Below are 20,234 nucleotides of genomic sequence, written 5' to 3'. Positions count from 1 at the left end.
AGTGTTATGTTATTATAGCCTTTATGTTTTAATCCATTTTTACACCATGGGAGAAGAAAAAATATCACTATTCTAGTAATCAAGTTATTCCTGTAAAATCCTAAATAAAATGAGAATTTTATTAAAGGTATTTATCTTATACAACAAGAATAAAATCAATTTGCACTGCCGGTCCGGCATCCAGTTACAATAACATTAAAATATATTGTTTACGTGCGGGTGGGGCCATTTCTCTTTTCAGATTGGTCAATGAGGAGAACACCACAGTGCACTTCTTTCAGAATATTGGCTTGGTGGCTGGACATGGAGGAGAGCATTTTTATTGTTAATCAATGCCAATCAATTCTGAGCCTTGATGTTAAATAGGGATCAATATCACTGGGCTGCAGATGAGATCTGATTTCAATTGGTGAGCAAACCTGCACAAGTTTTTAATCATAAGGTAAATCAAGACCTGGAGCATAAGTCAGATGAATTAATACGGGCCGTGCAGGACCTCTCTTGCCACTGATCCAGCACAAGGAAATTTCTGTCATATTTCATTATCACTCTTAGGGCGAGCTGAAGGCAGCGTTTGGGGAGCGTTTTCCTAGCGGAAGCTGGAGCGCCCCTCACACCGCACAGCGCGTCCTCCCCGCAACTGCAGCGTGCTGGTCCGCCGAGTATAGTTATACGTATGCCCCATGAATCTCATTTTATGCGATTAAGATCCATAAAAATTCAATAGCTTTTCTTCTGCAATTCACATTTTACCTGGTGAAATATCATAAGAATTTCATTATCTTTGCAGCTGTTGCCTAGGATCAAGCAAAGGTTATTACCCTCTTTGAAAACACTATAGAATATGTACGAAAATGTCAGGAGAACTGGGCATTTAAAGCTTGATTTTTTAAAAGAAAAACACTGTCTGAAGTTTAGAATAAACTGTACTTGACATTTATGTACCATGATGCATTTCTTGGTAAACTGATTTTGCAAGGAAATTCTTTGAATTCGACTCTGTGACTGGATTGTAAAAGGAAAAGGGAGAATGGGGAGGGGAGGAGTGGGGAGGGGAGGGGCGGGCTGGGGGGGGAGAGAAGGGGAGGCAGGTGGGAGGGAGGTGCTGGAGCCATCCAAAACCAAAGCTCTCCCCACGTCAGACCGTATAGGATTTCTTAACCTTTCAGATAACCATCACAGGAAAGATAACTCCGGAGAACCCCAACCGATTGCCATGCCCTAATCCTATGGATCACTCAGGCCCGTTTAAAGCATTTGAAGAAAAATGGCCAGTGCAAAGGACGTGATTGATCAGAAAGCTCCGTAAATCATGTGGATTCAGTACAGTCCTCCGGCCTCCACTGCTAGGGTTCCATCTATGATGATAAATTAGCATTAGATGGAACCTAATGAGTTTACTAAACATTTGGGATTTGTGCTAATAAACTGGCTGGCTGTGAACTAGCAGAAGCGAGGAGCAATCCCGGGGCTCCCTCTTATCTCTGTACATGACAGTTAAACCACGCTTCCAATCTGCGATCAATTCATCATCCGACATCATTGTACATTCTTCACAAAAAGATAATTACTGCTTCCCTGGATCAGAACACTCATATTTCCTTGCAATTGCTGGTCTTGATAGCAGGCACTGTCACCACTTCCTCCGAGCCCCACTATACAGCTCTATTTATGATCATTATTTTCGCCTAAACAAGCCTTTTTCCTCGACTTGATAACGAAACCTGCTATGATGAGAAGGGAACAGTTACGGCATTGTTTCCTCTGTGGAGTGCTTTTACGTTTAGTGGAGGCCGCTGACAAATATTTTATTCAGGGCATTAGTAAAAGTTTCCACTCGTTAGAAGATATCGCTTCCATTTCCTTCAAAAAAAAAAAAAAAAAATCCTGTTCCCAGCTCTGATTTGTTAAAAAACAGAAAGGGAACAAGAGTAAAGCAAGTAGTGTAACAGAGAATAAATCAAAACATGATTAAAAAGACCGTAGCAGGTTTCAAATCACGTGCCCCTGGCCTCAGTGCCTTCACGTCGCTAGACCCTCCGTCCTCGCCCTGCGAGGGTCTGCCCTGCCGACTGGTCAACTCTGTTTGACCCCCAGCACACGCAATAAATTACCATAACACACAACTCTGAAACAATGTAAATTAGTTACTGCTCACAGTCTAATAAATGGGAACAAATGTGTTTGGGGCTGGAAGGGGGTTCTGGATGCTCTAATTGCTGGGCATAATTATAACGGGGTCTTAGGGAACATAAGCAGCAGTCACTGGTCATGAGAAACACCCCTGGCCCAGCAAAGACGATTCTGACCACAGCACTTGTAACAGCCCACTCATTTTTTTCTTAAAGTTAAACGTACTTACAGACCTTGCTTAATTCACAATCATGTTGGAAAGCCTTTTCAAAACAATAAGGCATAGCTATGTGTCACATTATTCTGAATCAAGGCAAGTTTATTTTTATTGCAAAGCTTTTTCTTGGATTGTCGTAGGCATACGATACTCTGTGAGAGCAGAAAGTCCAACACAAAACCTTCGGTGACCAGCAGAGTCAGGGAGCATCAGCCGTCCGTGAGGGCAGTAGGAGAGAGCAGGGTCTATTTTGAGCTGCACAAAGGCACACCTCTGGACAGGGAACCTGGCCGTTTATTAACTTGCATAGCTCATTTATTTGTTCAAAGTAATGATCTTTGGGAAAAGGGCTGTTATATTTAGAACCTGCTTGTCAAATTTAATAAATGATAGTTATTGCCATTTTTTCCCCTGAAAGCACTTTCCCAGATCCTTCTCACCTTCCCTGGGGTCCCCGCCGGCCAAGGACCGATGGGCAGCCCGCATCTCGGTAACTGATGGCTGCTGCCCGGTGGCCGGATCAGGCCGATGACCTCGGACGGCGGGGACGAGCATCACGTCTAATCCAATCCCCCACTTATTTCCTGACCCAATCTTCCTGATGTCAGAGGACGAATCGCTTCATTGAGAAAATGGAAATGGACGGGGGAGCTCCCTTTGGCAGCGATTCCAATAACCAAATATCAGGACGGAGAGACAGGAGAGAGGCTGCCGGGGCCACCCCACCCCGGCACACTGATCTGATTTACAAACCTCTCCTAATGTGAAGCAAATGCTCTGGGTGTGAATTCATACTTAGCCATAAAACCCTTTCGTTGCTCTGTCTCGTATTAAATACCACATATAACTCTCAGCAGGTTTTATGTCGTGTTTCACTGTCAGCAATGGCTAAAGCTGGCCTAACATTTTGTTTGGCAATTAGGAAAATTTGTAGTTTAATTTATTAAACCAAAAAAGCCAACAACTATGCTGAATGCTGAATCCATTCCATTTTTATGCCACAGTGTAGCATACTTGCCTTCCAATAATTTAATCATTCTCCTTTTATGGCCTATGCTATTTAAATATCCCAAAGAAGTATTACTTGGTGGGGGGGGGGAGGGGGACCTGATAATAAGCAAACTGGAGTCTTACCACTTACATAAATTCTTGGTAAAATGTATGCATTTCTTTGCAAAGAAGACAACTGCTTTAAAAAAAAAATGGGGTAGAAGATGTAAACTTCTAAAAGCCATGAGAAGCCCAAAGACAACATGCAAACATTCAAGCACTATGTCACTATGTGCGGTGACAAGCTCACGCGTAAGGGAGTTTATTACAAAAACACAAAGACATTAAATGAAAAGGAAAATATCACCCAGAAACCTTTAAAAAGGAAAAAAAAAAAGAAATTCAAAAAGTATTATCCGTGGCTATGAAGCCACAAAAATACAGGGAAGATTTTAAATGTGTATTTGTAAGCAAAAGAAACTAACCTGAGAAGGTTACATTCTGTCGGATTCCAACTATATGACATTCTGGCAAAGGCAAAACTATGGAGTAGAAAGAGGAGTGTTTGCCAGGGACTGTGGGCGAGGAGGCACGAACAGGCAGAGCACAGAGGACGCTGGGGGCAGTGAGACTGCTGTGCATGATATCATTATGGGGAGAACATGACAACCTCTGGGAACACCTTTGGGATGAACACCACCCAGAGCAAAGCCTAATATAAACTGTGGCCTTGGACCACTTACAACGTATCAATGTTGCTTCATCAATGGTTACAACGCGCCCACTCACACAAGATGTTACCAAAAGGGAAAGCGGGAACTTTGTACATCCTGCTCATGTTTCTGTAAACCTGGAACGGCTCTAAAATATACAGTCTAGGGGCCCCTGGCTAGCTCGGTCAGCAGAGCATGGGACTCCGGACAGGGTTGTGAGTTCAGGCCCCACACTGGGCCTAGAGCTTACTAAAACAAAACAAAACAAAACAAAACAACAAAACAAAAAACTATTAATTTTTCTAAAAAGCAGTCCCAGACTACCTTGGAATCAGTATCAAATGCAGAGGAAGGACATGCCAAGTTGGGGTGGTTTGTCGCTGGTGGAGGTGCGGATTCCGTGGCCCTGCTCCCTGACCACCCACTCCCCAACATCGGTTGATGTCTCCGGGTCTTTCTTCCTGAACATGGGACGTCACTTCCAGAGCTGGATGGCTCTGTGATTCCGAGCCATGACAACTTGGGAAGGACATCTGTGTGAATTGGTCGGAACAGGGTTTAGGTACATGCAGACCACACCCCCTGGCACCAAAGGTCTTAGAAAAACTTAGTAGATTCTCAGGGAGGGGTATCCCTGACCCCTCCCCAATGCCAAGTTGGTTTTGTTGGGTGTTATTTAAAATAAAAGGGGCACCCTTCCCTAATGGGCCTTCTGTGCAGGCCCCGGCCCCCACCCAGAGTCGGGGAGACCTGACGGCCCCACCCCCACATGCATGCCTGTGCCACATACAGGTCACCCTCCAAAGGCCCCGCACCAGGGGTGGCCTCCAGACCCATTTTTCAGGGACTCCATCACATCCAGATTGGCCACTTCCGTGCGGGTTTTCCATTTCAGTGAGAACAGACATCAAGGTGTGAGGCTGTGCCTTTCCTGGGATGGTGGGCCTCGCGTCAAGGCTGGGCTTTCCCCCTTTGGAATCTCATCATCAGAAAGGCAAATGTTTTCAGGGCCTTCCACACTCCCCAAGTTTTGTCTTGTTTTAACTGGGCGCCCTGCCCCCAACTGCTTTCTGCTGAGAGAGAGGGAAAAGGAAAAATATAGGCGAGGAGGGAGGAGGGAAGAGGGAGGAGGGAAGGGGAGGGGGCGGGGGCAGGGGAGAGAGAAGAGGAGGGAGGAGGGGGAGGCGGAGGCAGGGGCGCGGCTGGAGCTGCCTGTCTGGGCTAAGCACGGCCTCCTCCCCAGATGTGTGAGCAGCTCCCCTCCACACCCAGCAGAGACAAGCTGGAGCCGACTCCTTCCGTCAGTGGGGCCTGGGCTCTGTGTCCTACAACAACACAAACTCGAGCCCTTCCTTTCCGCACATGTTAAACTCATTTCCTAGGGAATTACTGGGGAAGCACGGCGCTGCCCCTCTGCAGCCTTCAGATGCCGCGGCGTCCCCGGCCGCCCCGCGTGCATTCGGAGTCTTTTCTAGCTGAGCAACTTCCAGCGAAGGAATTAGAGGGATATTTTTCATGTGTTTTTGTTTTGAAAGGGAAAGGGAATGAGGGGTTCAAACAGCAACCAAAGTAAGAGTTTCCCAGCTCCAGCCTCCACGGTGCTCTCCCCTGGACTGGTTGCAAATTTACAGCATTTATTACGTGGAGAGATAGGACAGACTGTTTTCTGAATAAATAGTTTGGGAAACACTTTCTCCTCAAGCAGCTGCGATTTAATGAACCCTAGTTACCCCAAAGACTGAGAAGCGTATGAAATACAACCCAGAAAACCCTTAACACGTAAAATGCCTCTGCTTGTTTTTCTCAATTATAGCCATATTTTTGTTTTAAAGCATTAATAATACCAGCATAATGTCTCATTATGTGGACTTGCGACCACAAACATTTTTGGGAGATTTGCTACGAAGATAAACAAACAAGAGGAGCTTGTGTTCTGGCGGGCTCGCGGGAGTGCGTGGTTTTCATTTTCTCCGAGTGTCAGCTCCAGAAGCCGGGCCAAGCGCAGGCTAAGCTCCCTGAGTTTTCACTTCCTGTCCCCCTACTTGTCAATCACTTCCTGTCTGCCGCGACAATTTCCATCATTAGAGCGTGGGATTTTTATCTCCTCCAACGTGCCTCCCGATGCCACCGTTCGTTTGAATTCTGATAAATTATTCACCACCGCTGAAAAGTAACCGAAATTACAGCACCGATGCGAGCCACCGCCAGGCAGCAAGGACCACGGTCCTCCTGGTTTGTCTCCTAAATGCTCTGACGAGGCCAGCTCCTGCTTTCTTCGGCGGCACGAGAAGGCCTCTGGCCAGCCCCAATTATCTTCTGGTGCACAGAGAGTAATTATTTGCTTCCTGTAAGCATGCGTAACAGAGCCCCGAGTTTGGACGGCTTTCCATAAGGTAATCCAATTCATCCAGGCCATCCTAACACAATTACAGGCACTGGCAATATCTTTGCTTTTCACCTGATAAGGCTGCCGCAGAGGCGCGGGATGGCTTGCGTCAACATAGCTCCTGGAGTATAGCTTCTGACAGCCCTGTGTTCAGCCCCTCCCCTCCGCCCCCTGCATTTTCATGCCCGGCCTGCTGCCCCAGGCTCCTGCACACAGCAGCGGCGAGGCTTCTCCCTTGTACACGCGGATGAGAATCAGAGTTGTTTGAGAGTGTTGCGGAAGTCATTACGGGTGTGTGGCTTGTTTTAAAACCCAGCCTTTGCCTGGCTTGGCCATGGAGTCCTTACCCGGGCCAGGCAGCCATAAATCTCTGCGGGCCTCCTCGGCCTAGACCAGAGACGCAGGCACTGGGCCTGGCGGTGGCCCTGAACCACGGTGGCAGCCGACTGCCCTCCCCGTGGCACGCAGGGGCGGTGAGCACACGGACTTAGCATGTATGATGGAGAGCCGCTAATCCCAGGGCTTCCAGGGAGGAAAACATACAAAGTGGGATCTGTTTCTGGTGTCTCCCTATTGAAGTGAAAGCATGTCATTGTGACTCAGTAATGTAGTGCTTCCTCTCCTGTTTATTTTCAGAAGTTTATGGAAAACAATGTTTAAAGGATGAAGGAGCACGGTGAACTTTTTGCCTCTCCCCACCGGCGTGCCAAAGCATAAAACAGCCATTCACACCTGAGTGTGCCGAAGCCAGGTGGGGCTGATGCCAGGCAAAATCAGATTCTTTGTAGCCACATCCATTCATCCAAAGTGTGCCTTCATATTGCCAAATTTCTAGCCTGTATCTGCCCTTCTCTCAAGTCCCAACGCATTAAAACAGACCCTGACCCAAACTGTGTCTCAGACACACAGTCAGCACCAAGAGAAGGGCTCCAGGATCCGCAGGCCTATTCGCTGATAATTATATTCACATCTTTAAGAAAACCGAGAAGGAAAAATTAACACCAAACTGTACTGTTTTCATCGCGTTATGCAGATGAAATGACACGTTGTCGTTTAAGAAGTTAATAAACAGTCACCGTTTTGCAGGTTATCCAAATGCTACTGAATAGAAAACCCTGGATCCCTCAACGATGTGTAATTAAAATTATTTTTAAAATCCTCCTTGACAGGCCGGGGCTTAGCCAAAATGTAAATGACATTAAAGAAGACAATGAATTTAATTTTATTTAATGTCCCTTTTTGCAGATCCTCATTTACATAGCATTTTTAACAAAAGCGTTGACCTTATAAACGCTGGCATTTGTACAGCTCCCTCGGAGTTGGATTTAATCACGCTCGTGCAAAGCCATGAGGGAGGAGGCTTTAAGTTCTCTGCTTGGAGATGGAGTAGGAATAAAAACAGTGGGACTGGTCAAATGTTTATCCTCCCCGCTTCTGAAAACAACCTGACAAGAAGATGTAAGGGGCTGGGGAATAGCCCGGTGCTGTTTGTAAGGCTTGGTAATAATCATACATAATCGTTTGGAAATATAGCTAATAAAAAATATAATGAGTGTTCAGCAAAATCGGCATTAGGCCCAAATTACATGATATTAATACTTGAACAGGTGCAGAAAGGCGCTTTAAATGAGGTAAATGAATAAAATGTCCCAGAGCACAACTGTGTGCGCTGACAAAAAGTCAATGCCATGAATAATTCAGCGAGGGGGACTGCCAGCAAAGGTCGGCTCTCTTTGACCTTTGTGACAGGAAGTGAAAGGAAACACTGTTGACTAAAAAAAAAAAAAAAAAAAGAAAGAAAGAAAAAAAAAAGAAAGAAAGAAAGAAAATCTCCAATCGGTCTTCAGCTACCATTCTGCAATCACTTTAAAGGTGTAAACTTAAAACGTGTAAATGAATCAAAGTAAGGCTTGGGAGGGGGGCGAGTTAAAATTGTTGGTAGTTAGCACGTCTGACTAAGGACAATGTGAAATCGCAGACAATGAAAGGTTAAGTAAATAATATTTTTCTACAACCCCATGTCAATTATGTATAAAAATCTGAGGTCAGCTGAAAAGTATTTTCAGAGCCCACAGGGTTGAAATTTTGTAACAGCTGTTAAATATGACAAAACTCCCCCCCCCCCAAACTAAAGCTATTCCAAACTCTGTATGAAAGAAAATGGGATAAACAGATGTCTGGCTTCCAGACAGGAAAGTAGGACAGACTCGGAATGATAAGTCTCCCAAACTCTATAGACCAATGCCAGATTTATGGGGGAGGGGGCACTGCCGCCACAGAGGTGCCAGCGAGTAGGACGCCGGAGACGGTGCCATCTGGAACCGCCCCGCCACGCACGCTCCCGGCGCTGCGCGAGCACACGGTGTGCGACCCGGCCCGCGTGGACGGTCACGGCACCCGGCTCCCGCCGCCTCGCAGGTTGCAACAGTTGGACCGCGCACCTCCGGTCCACGCAGGCCAAGAGCGGAGGGGAGGTAAGAGCGTGGACCTTCCCGGGCACTTCCAGAAGGCCTCAGGGAACGCGCCAGGATGGCACGGGAGGAGGGCGAGAGCCAAAGTGTGGTTTTGGTTTAGCGGCTACACCAACATCCTGTAATCATTTACAGCCCTTGGAATGCACGGGTGAAACAAGAGAGATTTATCTGTTCATAGTTGGGCTATGTGGACAATGGGTGTTCCTAATGAAGACCATCTGCTTTTGTGTTTTCCCAGAAAACATTATTCCATGAGGAAAATGATACTCCCATCCTTTTCAGGAATACCGTAAAAAATTATGCATCCATATGCATATGTGTCCACACAAACACAGATAGACATACATGTGGGTGCGTGTGCCTGGGTGTGTATACACACACACGGCGTTTTCCCTCCTTGCACCTGGCTCTCCACAGGTCACTGGGACGGACCATAGATGCTCCCTCCCGCGGTGCCTCTCTATGGACCATGCGCTACGTTTCCCCTTTCCTTCACCCCATACGTTGTTACATTATCGTACGTAAACTCCAGTGTAATTATATTTGTGGAGCTGTAAAAAATGGTTTGTCTGGCATTGTTTTATGAGGAAGAAAGCAGTTAACGTAAGTGAAACCTTCACAATAAATTAAAAGGGTTCGGTAATACTTTTCTCCTCTTTTTGACTCTGAAGGGTCTTCCGTGCTGTTCATGAGTATTTAATGCTTCTGAAAGATAACTAAATTGTGTAATTAATTGATTTAAGGCATCCGAGTCTATAGAATGTGATTGCCCTGCCAGAGCGGGGAGCTTACGCCTCTGTTCTCATAACACAGAAAAGCAGGCTCGGCGCACCGGAAGAGGCTCGGTGTGGGTTAGAACAAATGTGGGCCCATTGATCTCAATTCAGGTTGGAATTATTGGTTTATATCCTCAGGACAAATATGCCTTATCTGCTCAGAACCTGCTAAATGTATCCAAAGGCCACAAGGAGCTGGCGAAGCACATTGTATATAATTCTTTTTTAAGCCAACTAACCAAGTGATGACATTGCTGATGGGGACCTGTAGACTGACTCACCAATCTGATGGGATATTTTATCCTGCAATACTCAAGAGGGAACACAGGCTACAAACTCAACATAAGCAACTAATTTGGGGAGGCAACACACACCCCACAGAAATGACTATCATTACAAAATTGAAACACATCTCAGTCACAAAAGACTGCCTCTCTCTAAAGATACTCCCCCCCTGTAGGTGTTTTTCTCTCTCTGATTACACAACTTGCCCTAGTGAACACGAGATTCTTCATTTTTCCTCTCGAAATATGCCTAAAACTGGAGATTGAGCCAATACAGCAACCATTTCACAAGGATTTACACCAAGCAGCAAAATGCAAATAGTATTTATTCATTATAAGTGACAGCTCTCTTAAGAATGCTAAAAATGTGCACTCTATTTGTCACTGCATAAGAAACTGTCCTTACCTTAAAATCCCTAACATGGCAGGTGATTAAAATTCCTATAAAATTGTCATATCTTTGAATTTAAAAGCAGAGCAGATTTTTCATCAATAATTAAGACCTCCAAAGCATTTATGCCATGCGTAAACGGAGTTGCAATCCTCCTTATTCAAATAAACTTGGTAAACCCATTAACCAAATGTTTTTACATTTTTCCCCTCCTCTCATGCTTCTAGAATATCAAACGATCACACACTTCTCTTACTTAGATTGGAAAGGTATCAGTAATCTTAGCAAACACTTTAATTAACCAAATATAAGAGAGCATTTGGACATGAATTAAAGAGTACATTTCTGCATATCAAGGGAGGATATTTCCCATTGTGTGATTACAACTGAGTATTAAAAGTTATTCAGTATCAATTGTCAATAAATGATTGAATGTCACACAAACCCAAGATGATTTTGAAGGGAAAACACAGCCTCCAAAACGTCAGCTGAATCAGCCTGGCTACTCCATTATTGTGCCACGCTGAAAACCTCACAATCTAAAAACAAGTCATCTTTTTAGGATGTACCAATATCGCAAATTGACGACAACTCAAAGGATGAAACACTTTGCAGTCCTGGATCCCGAGCACACAGGCACTGCCTTTTCAAGCATCTCCCACTCAGACAAGATTCCAAGAGCTGCTCAAACACTTTCAGCCAATCAAAAACAAAATAAAATAAATTCAGTTACAAGACGACAGTCCAAGGCTGTATGATCTCCAGAGCCACAACACTAGAGACGAATATAGCCACACTGATTTGTGTAGTTGGAGTTCTATAAAGTGTTGAACTTGTCCCCAAGTGCCTGAGTGACGGCCACAACTGGTCAGCCCTATTTGATTACTAATAAGAGAGCTGTCCCTTCTGTCAGATACCGAACATTCTCCACTAAGCAAACAGCTATTCCGGCTAGTTAAACATTAGCATTGCTCTCCACTGGTGGCGCATATTTCTTTAGGCTTAACTCATAGAGTTTTCCGGGTTTAATTTTTCAGACACTGGACAGCAAAGTTCACGATCAAAAGATAACTTTGTAATGAAAGCTGCTGAAATTCAAGCCCTCTTCAAAACGATCTAAACCCCTGCTTCACAAAACTGGAGTCATATGTACACGCCTAACATTCACTCGATTTGGGTACCAATTGCAAAATCTGCAGTCAATCACACACTGGGCCTTTTGCTGTTCCCCATTGTTGGGAAGAAAGAAACCCTCCTCTCCTCCAGGTCACCGAAAGCCAGCGATTTGGGTGATTTGGGTGAGTGTTCGAAGAGGGGGGTGGAAGGAAGTGTTTTTGTTGTTTCAACTAAAGCAATGCCAAATGCACATGAGCACTACTAGGACTGATGATTAGTACCTTAAAAGGATGCAACATTGCCCGAGGAATATGATAAATAGCAAGATGAAGAGCAGCAAACGTAAAGAATGCATACAGCTAATCTAGTTATGGAAATTAATGTTGGAAAATGTAACCAGCATGTGTAATTAGTTTCAATTATAACAACTTTGGTTTGTTAGTTACATATTTGCTACTTGACATAAAACGACAGCCACAATTGGAAAAAAATTAGGAGACATTTTGCAACTAATTGAGAGCAGATTAAATTCATTCTAACACTGGGCAACAATTACAACAGTCACACCACCCAAGCCTCAACTTCAGCTATCATCCGAGATAAAAATAATGCAAAAATGAAATACTTGTTAACAAATTAGCAAAAAGCGTTTTATGACATATCTCTGGGTTTAAAGCCAGAAACTCTCTAGGCATAAAGTGCTCCTCACAGTGAGAGCAGTGGCAGATGAAACCGCTTCCCTTGACAACTCGCAAGCAATTACTGAATCCCCACAGAGCGAGCCACCAGGTTTCCAAGTCAACCCACCTGTGCACGATAACACACGCGGACAACAAATGGTGCAACGCACACGAGGAGCTCCACACCAGACTCAGAAATATGGAGCAACTCGAAACCAAGCAAGCAAAGGGTTTGGTTGTTGCTGCGGTTTTGTTTTGAGAAATAAAGAAGTCATCCTTACCTGTCAATGATTACAGGGTCTGAGGGCGTTTCGTTTCTGTTGCCACAACTTTTCTTGTCACAGCACCGGCTGTGGAGGAATTGTAAACAGTGGTTTTAATATGCATTTTTACACCCGACTTGTAATTTTGCTTTTTTTGTTGTTGTTGGGTTTGTTTTTTTTTTTTGAGTCTGACAAAGTGGTTGGAGTCAAGAAAACAAGTTTTCCTGCCCCAGCACTTTGGCAAATTTAAACCCACTGAGTTCATGGGTTCTGCGGCTAAACTTAGGCTGCAAGTTCCTACCGGAAGGAGCAAAGTGGAACATATCTGTTACCCTAGGAGGGTAACCCAGCTACTATATAAATTCTGATGCTAAAATATGGAAAACATGTTGTCGGTGTTTGTCTTTGCAATGAACTGAGGAGAAGGGGAGGCAGGAGGCTTGGGAATAACTTTTCACAGCTCCGGCTTTTGTTTACCTCTAATTGTCAAGCTGTTATTTCTGGAAAAGATGCAAGATGCCACCTTCAACCAATATTTCTTTGGGGCATTTATTAATTATAACCACAAAAGCATGCATCAATCTATCAGAAACTTCTATTGTTCCTTCTTTAAGCCTACCTTAACTCCATTATTGAAACTTTAATTAAAGCAGAAATGAAACAAAAATGTTATGCCTCTTGCATTTTAAAAAAGCATACTTGTATAATGGTTACATGTCTAAATTAGCTAAATTAACACCATATGGTAGGCAAAGTATATAAAGCCTTTTAAAGCTGACAGCTAAAGTGATTAAAGAAAGTCTACAGTCTTCCACTTAGAGCTTAAATCACATCTGTGCGCTTTCTATGTTAATTGCAGTACATGCAGAAGTGGATGATAAAGAAATTCCACTTTATTGGTTGTAATTTATATTTATTACCTGATATGAGAAAAAGTCAGCTTTTGTATATTAGTGCTGTAACAATATGTCTGCTCAGAAACGGCATTTAGGCAACAGGCATCGTAGCCAGGCAGAGTATGCCCCTCAGAGTCCGCGGCCTGCTACTGTAGCCTGGAAGCCTGCAAGGCAGGTCCTCACTCCTTGCAACTCTATTTCACATGCCGCACATACAAAGTCAATGATGCATTTTTATTTGCCATGTAGGGGTGAAACTCTTGTGGTAGTTAGAAAAAAACAGGTGGGAAATTGCTCTTCTGACAGAGATCTCAAGTAACGCGCACACAATCTAACAACAATATGAACGATGCCTCGCTGCTCTGGGGAAGAGGTTAACTGACAGAATCACAATCCAATTCTCACATACACGAGCTCTGTAATAAGCACAAAAGAGTTTCCTTTTTATCAATAACAGACAATTGTATATCTCAGGATGCGAGTGCTTGAGAAGGAAGTAGTAAAACGATTACGAGTGCTCTCTGACTCCTCCGGCATGGGGGACAGAGGCATCACCCAGGACCTGTTTTCATTTTTTGACTACACTGCCGCGACACGGCCAACATATTAATCCGCTCTGCTGAGCAGCCGGTCGAGTTGGGCGTCCTCACCGGGGGAAATGAGAACCGGCTCCTCGGTGACCGGGCGCGCAGACTCGGGCCGATTACATTTCAATCGATGCCCTACCCGAAGTTGGGCGGGGTGGTGGCGCCTGGACGCAGCGTCCTTTGTAGACGCAGCTGGCGCCGAGGCCACCAGTGCCCCCGCTGCCCGCGCCCGCCGCTCACCTGCACATTATCTCGTGGGTCAGCAGCACGCGACACATCTCCGGGTTCTTGTCCTGGCCCTCGTACACGATGGCCTGCGCAGGGGAGGGGACAAGCAGAGGCGGGGGTTACGCGGCGCCCGTGGCTTTGGTGCCCAGGCGCCTGGGGCACTGCGGGTCTGGCGGGCGGCAGGTGCACGGCGGGCAAGGGGATACGTCAGGGCCCAGGCAGGCCACCCTCCCGGCAGGGTCACCCCGGAGCGGGGCTAGGCCAAGGCAGCCTCCCATCCCGGGCGCCCACCGGGCCTGCGCAGGGCCTTGGGGTGGGGAGGGTGCCAGCCGAGGTCGGTCTGGCGCAGGGTGGGGGGATAGGGAGGCCCGGGCCGGGGGCGCAGGAGGGGAAGGGGCTCGGGACTCCCCGACCCCCTAGGCTGCCCGCGCCTGGCCGTGTCCTTGAGCCATTGTCTCCCCGGAGTTCCAATCTGCGTGTTGGAAGCAGCCGACCAGAAGGCGCTGCGACTGTAGAAACGGGGAGGAGCCGCCGCGCAGCCGTGTGCTTGTGCTGAGGCCCGCGCGCCCGGGCCGCTGCCGGCCTTGCAGAGCCAGGTGCCTGCGGTGGGCCGCCCGCCCTGGCGCCGCGCGAGCCCGCCGGCCGCCCTGCGAGGCCCTCGGCGGCCGGGCTCCGAACGCGGCCCGCGGTGCTGCCGCCGCACGTGGCCACGCCAGGCGCCCGCAGGAGTGCTCAGGGCCCCGGGGCGCCCGGGCCCGCGCGGCCACGTGCTCCCCGCCGGATGATATTTGGAAAGAAAGTGCTAATGGCCAATCTGGTGTTTATTTTGAAACTGCTAACAATGATTTTTCTCGGGTAAAAAGGCAGTGTCTGCGCACACGCTCGGGTGGGTTTTGAGCAGAGGCTCCGCCAGATGGTGCGAAGCCCTAGGTGCGCTCACGACCACGCTCAGCCCGGCTCTGCCGCCCGGAACCGAGCCGGGGGCCGCCCGCACCGCCGCCTGCGCCAGTCCTACCGCTGGCCTCGCAGAAAAAGAAGAAAAGGGGGGAAAAGGTCACTGGGGGAGGGGCAGGGGGCGGGGGCCAGGAGCCGCAAGTTCCCGGCAGAAAATTCCACGGAAGGGGGAGGGGAGTCCCCCGCTCCAGTTCCCTCCCCCCACCGAAAATTATCTGGAAATTACTTCCAATCTCCTCGGGCACTTCTAACACTTTCCTCCACTTCCAGGCGGACAAAGCCCTTTCTCGAGAAAGCCTGAGGCTGCCCTCTGGGAAGAGGGAAGGGTCCCAGCGAGCCCCTCTCCCCCAGACTCCCTCCCGATCTGCTCGGAACCACAGAAGTGATGGGTGTCACCGCAGGCCAACGGGCCGCCTGGGGCTGCAGGGCGCTTGGCCGAGGCGGGCACCAGCACTTCTGAGAGCTCGGCTTGTTCTCCGATGGATCCCCGTATTTATGTTTGATTTATTTTTTATTTTGTAGCACAAACAGAAATCCATAAACTGTCGGTTCAGCGCCATTGACTCTTTGATCAGTTACTGGGCTATTTCTTTCCTCCCCCCCCCCCAACATCCCCGTCAGTGAGAGGAGATTAAATGCCTTTATTTTCAGCCCTGTTTATGTTGCAAAGGTACATGGCTAAAGGAACAATACGAGTATACTGAAAAGGAAGCCTCTTGCTCTAAACAACAGAGAAACTTAGCGCTGCCTCCATCAACCTCTTAATTAGACCACTGCGGTTTCCGACAAACATTTAGCCCTTACATACAAAGGAAATAAAAGCACCCTGTCAACGTGCAGCTCTAGTTCCAGAGGCTTCTCGGGATCCGAGTGGAATAATTACCGAAGGGCACACTGCCTCCGTCTTTGTCAGAAACACGGTAGTTTACCTGAAAGATCTGTTTTACTCTAAGAGAAAACCACACTGTTTCACGCTGCAGACGTTAAAATCCAACCCGCTTGTTGCCTAGCTAAGGACTAACTTTCTAAAGGGGAAGTAAAATCCCAAAACTAATTGCTGTGCAGAGAGTGGGAAGCAAGCGTACTGGGCTGCAGGAAGCACCAAGCAGTTCTTTTTTACTTGGCTCACAATTCTTAAAGTTAGCATCAAAAATGAAGGTGCTACTTTCATTTCTAAGCCTGAAGTCCACCGTGGAAGTCTATGCTAAATCAATCTGTGCTGAGTGGGTTTACTGTACACATGGAACTTTCCCCTCCCCCAACACTATTTTAACAAAAAGGAGGGGGATCTTTACAAGGACTACACAACAGCACAAAACCAGCCAGACTGCACAACGTCAAAAAGCAATGAAGCGCTTTTTCTGCCCTTAATCCCATTACTGATAGCCAATAGTTATCATCGGAAAAGTTGACCAAGACAGGTTAAATAATTTAATAAGGAACTGCTTGTAATTATGTTATTTACAAGGTATGACAGAGGGTGGGAGAGGGAGCAGAAGCTGCTCCCAGAGCGATGGACGGGTGTGGGTGACCTCTGGAGCTAGGAGTTTGAATTATGGAGAGGAGAGGCTGAGAGGTGAAGACGCGCTAGCGGAGAACAAGGTGACTTTTCACCCCAACACATTTCACTTTTAAATCCAAATCAACGTCTCGCGTTACTAGACCATCACACTGGAAAGGAGAAAAAAATGAACTAATCAAGTCCAACTCAACGGGCTTTGGAAAGGAGCTAGTTGCCTTTGTTATAGAAAAAAAAATCAATGAAATGATTCCAAGCAGAGAGAGAACATTTAAAAAATATACAAGAGGGGAAGTATACTGAAATTTTTCTGACAAATGTTAATTACCATAACTAATTAAGACAGTTTTATCCCAATCACATGACATCTAAGGAAAGCATAGATGTCCTGTTCTAACGACAACATAAACTGTTTTACCAATCGCATCATTTATTCCAATAAATATGGAATTCTCATTAGTATGTCAAGGAAACTCGATGGAAAACAACTCCAGCAGATCCATTTGTCAGTACCCTCATCTCAACCCCAGGACAAGCCAGCTGAGCAGTGAGAACTTGTGCGGAGGCTTAAACTTTCTCACCTGTTTGGTCATTGAATCTATGAGGCGGACATACAGATCCTGCTCCGTTCTGACTCCTGCAAAAAACAGGGACAAATTCTCATCAGGATTTTAGCGAGGGCACCTGGGGCACAGGAAGTCGGTAACTCAGTACTGCTGCGGGCCGTGATGCAGCAAAACTTAGGCATGCCCTTTAAAAGGCAAGAAAGAGAACCCCAATCACTTCTTCTCTCTTGGTTTCTTTTCTTAATTAAGAACCTCGAGACTCTTAGGGTTTGCACTGAAAGGTGCAACAAATTTGCCAGACTGAGAGCAGGCCTGGTTGCCACACCGGTGGGCCCATGTGGTCATTTATTTTTAGAAAACAGAAAGCACCAAATGAGGGAGAGTTTGAACTCTTTCTAACGTCTCTCGAGGATTTTTTTTTTTTTTAACTCCTACACAGGAAGTAAGTTAGGCTCCGTTTACGGAGCTACCCCCATCTCAATAATTAACATTAATTTGCAAAATTGAAAAAAGTCACTTAAAAGCGACGCTCTGCTGAAGCCCGGATCGATCCCCCTTTTTACTTCTGCTTCAAGCCCCACCGGTTAATCATGTGAAGTGCCATCGACTTATTGATCGTTTATGTTTTGTTTTCCTTCTATGCCATGAGAAGATTTCGTGTTTACATCCATGTCATTTTAATCTCAAAATCTTTATGTCCTTTAGCCGTCTCGGGAACGGAGAGCGCGCCCGGGCAGGGGCGGGCAGGCGGCAGCGGCCACTTACCGTTGCTGTAGAGCAACTGGAGTTTATAGTGGATGCCGTTGTTGGTTTTCTCGTTGTTGGGCTCCTGAAAGTAACGATACATAATTGCATTTAGTGTGATCGGTGTCGGCGCGGCCACCGCGCTCGGTCCCCCTCCGCGACCGAGGCCCCGTGGCCTCACACATGGCAGGATTCCTAGCTCGGAGCAGCGCGGTGATGTCACTTTCCTGCTGGAAGCCCAGCGTCCTCCTCGCCCCGAATAAGTCCGGGAGCGCGGAGAAGTTGCGCAGCCCTCGGCGGGCCCGGGCGGCCGCACGTGGCGGCGGCGGGGGCGCCTCGCGGAGCGGTCCCGGCCGCTGGGGGGGGGGGCACTCGGGGCCACCGCGCTTGGGCACCGCCTGCCTCCCACTTCTAGAAAGATGGAGGGTGTGATTGTATGTTTGCACTTACTTTCTCTTTCTCCACAAAGTCCACAAAAGCGGTCCTTTCGATCTCCACCGGCTGCCCCTGCCTGTCGTAGAGCGCCAGCACGAAGTGGAAGAAATTGGACTTCCGGAGGTTGGAAGGCGGCTGCTTCTCGAAGTGCGCCCGCGCCAGCCCCACGCCGCTGCGGGAGGAAAGAGACAGCGGCACGGTGAGGAGCGCGGCGCCGGCCGGCTGCGGGGACCCGGCCGGGCCGGGGCCGGGGCGCGCGGGGGCGGCCGGTACGTACCTCTGGGCTGCCGTGTTGGCGTCCACCACCCCCGCCGTGTGCATCCACGAGCGCACCGGGTTCATGCCGCTGCCCAGCGGCTCCTCCTTCATGGTCGTCCCCCCGCGCGGAATATTCTCCTGAATCCCAAACATGAAAACTGCTGGCGGCGGCCGCAGCTCCCGGCCGAAAGCGCTTCCGCGAGCAGCGGCGCTCGGGGCTCGGCGGCAGGCGGCTGCCCTGGCCGCGCTCGCCCTGCTCGGCGCCTGCGGTCCGGCCCGCCGCCGGCTTCAGCCCGTCCCGGGCAGGCGCGACATACACCAGCGGCCGGGCGCTCCGGACGGCCGGGGGCGCGGAAGCGGCTGCACCGGCGGCCCCAGCGGTGGCGGCGGTGGCGGCGCTTCGGAGGAGCAGGACGCGGTGGCCGCGGAGGCGGTTGTTGTTGTTGTTGTTTGCAGGCGCGCTCAACGTGGTGTCATCCTAGCCAGGCGGCGTCCGCGGCTGCAGGACACTGCGGGATCGCCCGCTTCTGGCGCGGCCCGCCTGCTCCAAAGACAAATAAACGCGGCAGTGAGTGCCGCGGCGCAGTCCCGAGCGCAGGCGGGGCGCGGCGGGGCCTGGAGCGGCGCGCGCAGCGGACGGAGGCGCACAAAACTCAGCCCTCTCTCCCCGAGGAATGGACCCTTTCCCGGGAGCCAAAACTCGAAGCCCCCGGGAGCGGCGCTGTCAGAGGGTGACGTCGGGGGGCGGCGCCTGCGCCATATATGGGAGCGGCCGCCCCTCGCCGCGCCCCTCGCCGCCGCCGCCGCCGCCGCGCTCGCTGACTGACTGCCTGACGGCGCCGCGAGCCGGCCCGAGCCCCGCGAGCCCCGCGAGCCCCGCCGCCACCGAGCGCCACCGAGCGCCGCCGCCGCCCCCAGCCACGCTCAGCGGCTCCTCGCGCCCACCCGCAGCCCAGGAAGTTACTACTCGCCCAAATAAATCTCGAAATGAAACAAACAGCCACGGCACAATTCCTGTTTGGCCCCCTGAATACCTCCTTCCCAAATCAGCCACACAGTCAACACACTGTAGGGAGGAGGGGGTAAAATGCCGAGGCGCCCCCAAGTTGCCCAAATGCATGCACTAAACGCAAAGGGCCTCAGCTCGCCCTGGGGCGGCCCAAAGGGAAAAGTGGGAAGAAGGAGGCAGGCCGCAGGGAGGGGGCTGAAGGGGCAAGCAACCGAGTGGGGATGGGGAGGGGGGCCGGTGGGGAGGGCAGGGCTCCCCCGCCAAGGCGGGGCGCGCAGCCCAGCCTGGTTTCTAAACAGACCTAAGGCTGCTGGGCGGCCGGTCTGCCCCCGTCTGGGCCTCGCCGGGCGCCGGTGTTTTCTGCCCTGGCGGAGGCCGCTGAGTGCCGGGCTGAGGACCCACGTCGGAGGCGGGCTCTGCCAGATGCTCTCTCTTTCCCGGTGGCCACGGGAGACTCCGTCCCCCGGCCTGTGCTTAAACGCGGCGAGTGACAAAGAAGGCTCCGGGCTCTCCGGACGGACAGGAAGCGTGCCCAGCCTCTCCGGCGACCCTGAGCCGGGTGTCCGGCTGCGCGCCCTGCGCGGTAGTGAGACCTCCCCGGCGCCAGCCTCTCTA

General features: G+C 49.2%; 1 protein-coding gene across 11 annotated transcripts in view; it reads right to left on the bottom strand.

Moving 5' to 3' along the window:
- The window catches only part of EBF3 (EBF transcription factor 3), a 121,128-nt gene extending 102,273 nt beyond the window's left edge, over positions 1-18,855 (bottom strand). For 7 of the 11 annotated variants that reach the window (XM_040624508.1, XM_040624510.1, XM_040624513.1 and 4 more), the window contains exons 1-6: positions 18,630-18,852; positions 18,368-18,524; positions 17,939-18,002; positions 17,189-17,244; positions 14,147-14,220; positions 12,442-12,510 (exon numbers count right to left, since the gene is read on the bottom strand). In XM_040624508.1, the coding sequence (XP_040480442.1) occupies positions 12,442-12,510; positions 14,147-14,220; positions 17,189-17,244; positions 17,939-18,002; positions 18,368-18,524; positions 18,630-18,763 (554 nt within the window). In that variant the 5' untranslated portion in view covers positions 18,764-18,852. Of the gene's footprint in view, positions 1-12,441; positions 12,511-14,146; positions 14,221-17,188; positions 17,245-17,938; positions 18,003-18,367; positions 18,525-18,629 lie in introns of all 11 variants that reach the window. The other 4 variants (XM_040624505.1, XM_040624506.1, XM_040624509.1 and 1 more) reach the window with 2 other exon arrangements.
- Between the last annotated feature and the right edge of the window lie 1,379 nt (positions 18,856-20,234).

Source organism: Ursus maritimus, unplaced genomic scaffold (genome assembly GCF_017311325.1).
Source record: "Ursus maritimus isolate PB19 unplaced genomic scaffold, ASM1731132v1 scaffold_7, whole genome shotgun sequence".
NCBI classification, from domain to species: Eukaryota; Metazoa; Chordata; class Mammalia; order Carnivora; family Ursidae; genus Ursus; species Ursus maritimus.
Note: the sequence above shows the minus strand (reverse complement) of the source record. Positions and strands in the feature narration are given on the sequence as shown.